General features: G+C 50.0%; 1 protein-coding gene across 1 annotated transcript; it reads left to right on the top strand.

Annotated features, from left to right (window-relative positions):
- The first annotated feature begins 602 nt into the window (after positions 1-602).
- Positions 603-2,414, top strand: LOC145575642 (uncharacterized). The gene has a single exon (XM_081633474.1). It carries the CDS (start codon positions 603-605, stop codon positions 2,412-2,414), a length of 1,812 nt encoding a protein of 603 aa, XP_081489600.1.
- Positions 2,415-2,744: the final 330 nt, after the last annotated feature.

The following is a 2,744-nucleotide window of genomic DNA, read 5'->3' as shown; positions in this document are numbered from 1 at the left end:
AAACCGAAAACCGTCAGTATGATAGCAGCACTTTGAATGTCAATGCAAACAAGACCGTCAATGCAATACCCGAGATTGAAGTGGAGGATGAAACTCATCTTCTTCACAGGAATACTGTGAACACACCGGTAACACCAGAACGGAGCCCCGCACGAATGTTGGACCCCATGGAGGAATTTACCCCAGAGGAGTTAGAGGTAACGGCAAGGGTAATGAAGGCGATGTCCCGAAAAAGGAAGGAGGCTGAAGCTGCAGCCAACAGGGGGCGAAATAATACACCGGCCGTTCCTGTGATTGTGAATCTGGCAAGCCAGTTCAACCAGGCGGACGAGCAACCGCCGCCACAGCCCCAAAATCGAGGAATAATTATCCCCAGTGATCGCCAACCAACTCATGGGACGCCGATAGGAGATTCAGGGTCCCGACAGCAAGAGGTCAATAGCGGGCCGCTAAGGCGTGGAACCAGGACTATAGTCAGGCCGAGAGTATCACCCTTCACCCAGGAGGTACTGGATCAACAAATGGAAAGGATAAAAATGCCGGCATGTACCTTTGATGGGAAAGGAGATCCCGGGTGATATGTAGCAGCGTTTGAAAGCCATATGTTACTTTATACCGACACCGATGCGGTGTGGTGTAAGGTGTTTCCGACAACGCTCACGGGCCCAGCCTCGGATTGGTTTTCCAATTTAGAGAATGAATCTATAGATTGCTTCGATACTTTGGTTGAATTGTTTACCGGCCAATACATTAGCAATAGCGCAAGGCAAAGAACTTCTGGAGAGCTTATGTCGGTCAGGCAAAGAAGGGACGAGTCCCTTAGGGATTTCATAAGGAGATTCAACAGTGAGGCTAATACGATACCGAAATTACAGCAAGAAATAGCTGTAATGGCCTTAATGAATGGTCTATGGGATAGTGATTTCAAAAAATATATGGCGAGAAAGTCGTTTCCAAATTTAGGCGTGGCCTTTGGCAAGGCCTATGAATACATAAAAAGCGAGGAGTTGTTGAAAACCAGTAGCCAAATAGCGGCATCAGAACCCTCTCGAAGGCAGAACGACGGCGTTGCGCCTCACGCTTACATTGGCGGAATGAACAGATTACAGCAGCAATCAGGCCCACCAAGAGCCGCCAGGCCACCCAGAGGTCTTGGCCGGTACAACAGTTACACGCAATTGAACACACCTAGGGCTGCGATATATTCGATAAATCAACACCGAGAAGAATGGACGCGACCGGCACCAATGATAACCAAAGGTCGGGACACAAAAAAGTATTGCATGTTCCATAGAGATATCGGCCATTATACGAAGGAATGCACTCAGTTGAAGGAGAACATAGAAGACCTTATTCGAAAGGGCCACCTGTCTCAGTACCGGGCACAAGCAGGGTCAAGCCGGCAGCCAGCCCTGCAACCCAGACCAAATGAGTATCGAAGACAGGGTGACTCGTCCATGCAAGATGACACCTACCGGCGAAACCACAGCGGGGAATACCGTCAGGGGAATGGCGTGCCCAATCACAAAATCACCATAGAGGTTATTACCGGTGGTCCGGTGCATGGGGGATCGATTAGCGGGGCGAAAAAGAGTTTGTCTGAGCACCGGCACACAGTAAATGCACTAGGTATAGACGAACGCCCAAGGCCCGCGTCCATGCCGTCAGTGTCCTTTTCAGAGGCAGACGCCAAGGGCTTGGTTTTTCCTCACGATGATCCGTTGGTTCTAATTCTGACGGTCAATGGAGCCAACATCAAACGCGTGTTGGTCGATGGAGGAAGCTCCGCTAACATCCTGTTCGCAGAAGCATTTGATGCAATGAGAATAGGCCGGAAGTACCTTACCCCGGTATCGTATCCGGTTATCGGCTTCAACGGTTCTACAGTTAGGCCGGAAGGAAGTATAGCATTGCAAGTTCGGATTGGCGAGGGCTTGGAGGCCAGGGATGTTATGGCGGAGTTTTTAGTAGTTGATGTGCCATCGGCATACAACGCCATTGTCGGTAGACCCCTGATCCATGATGTGCAAGGGGTCGTTTCGACATATCATTTGACAATGGTATACGTTTCAAATTTGGGGAAGACAGAGCGCGTTAGGGGAGGTCAGACAATGGCCAGAGAGTGCTATGTAACAGCTCTAAAGCAGCCCAACCGACAGCCCCAGGTTAATCAGGAAACGCAGAAAAGGGGGCGAGCTGTATCTACACACGACTTAGCAATGGAGAATTTCGATACACGCCCGGCAGCAGTTCCCCGCCCTTCGCCGGGAGGGGAGACGGTAGAAATCGAATTACAACCTGGGGTATCGGGAAGGACTGTGCGAGTAGGGTCGGACATGGATGTTGATACCCGCTGTCACCTGGTAGAACTTTTACGGGAGAATGCCGACGTATTTGCTTTCTCGGCAGATTAAATGCCAGGGATTCACCCAGACGTCATAGTGCACAAGCTGAATGTGGATAGAAAGGCCAGACCGGTTAGGCAGAAAAAACGAAACTTCTCGACAGAAAAGATAGAAGCAATACAAGCAGAGGTAAACAAGTTGCTAGCGGCAGGGTTTATTGAGCCTTGTACATACCCCGAATGGCTAGCAAATGTCGTCATGGTGAGGAAGCCGTCAGGAAAATGGAGGATGTGCGTAGACTTTACTGACCTGAATAAAGCCTGCCCAAAGGATTGCTATCCACTGCCCCGAATAGATAGGCTGGTAGATTCCACTTCCGGCCATGCTCTGCTCAGTTTC

This window comes from Chenopodium album, chromosome 13 (genome assembly GCF_948465745.1).
Source record: "Chenopodium album chromosome 13, dcCheAlbu1.1, whole genome shotgun sequence".
NCBI lineage: Eukaryota > Viridiplantae > Streptophyta > Magnoliopsida > Caryophyllales > Amaranthaceae > Chenopodium > Chenopodium album.
Note: the sequence above shows the minus strand (reverse complement) of the source record. Positions and strands in the feature narration are given on the sequence as shown.

Bases quoted from the DNA above. Each gene is read 5' to 3' on its own strand.
- LOC145575642 (XM_081633474.1), top strand. From the start codon at position 603: ATGTTACTTTATACCGACACCGATGCGGTGTGGTGTAAGGTGTTTCCG.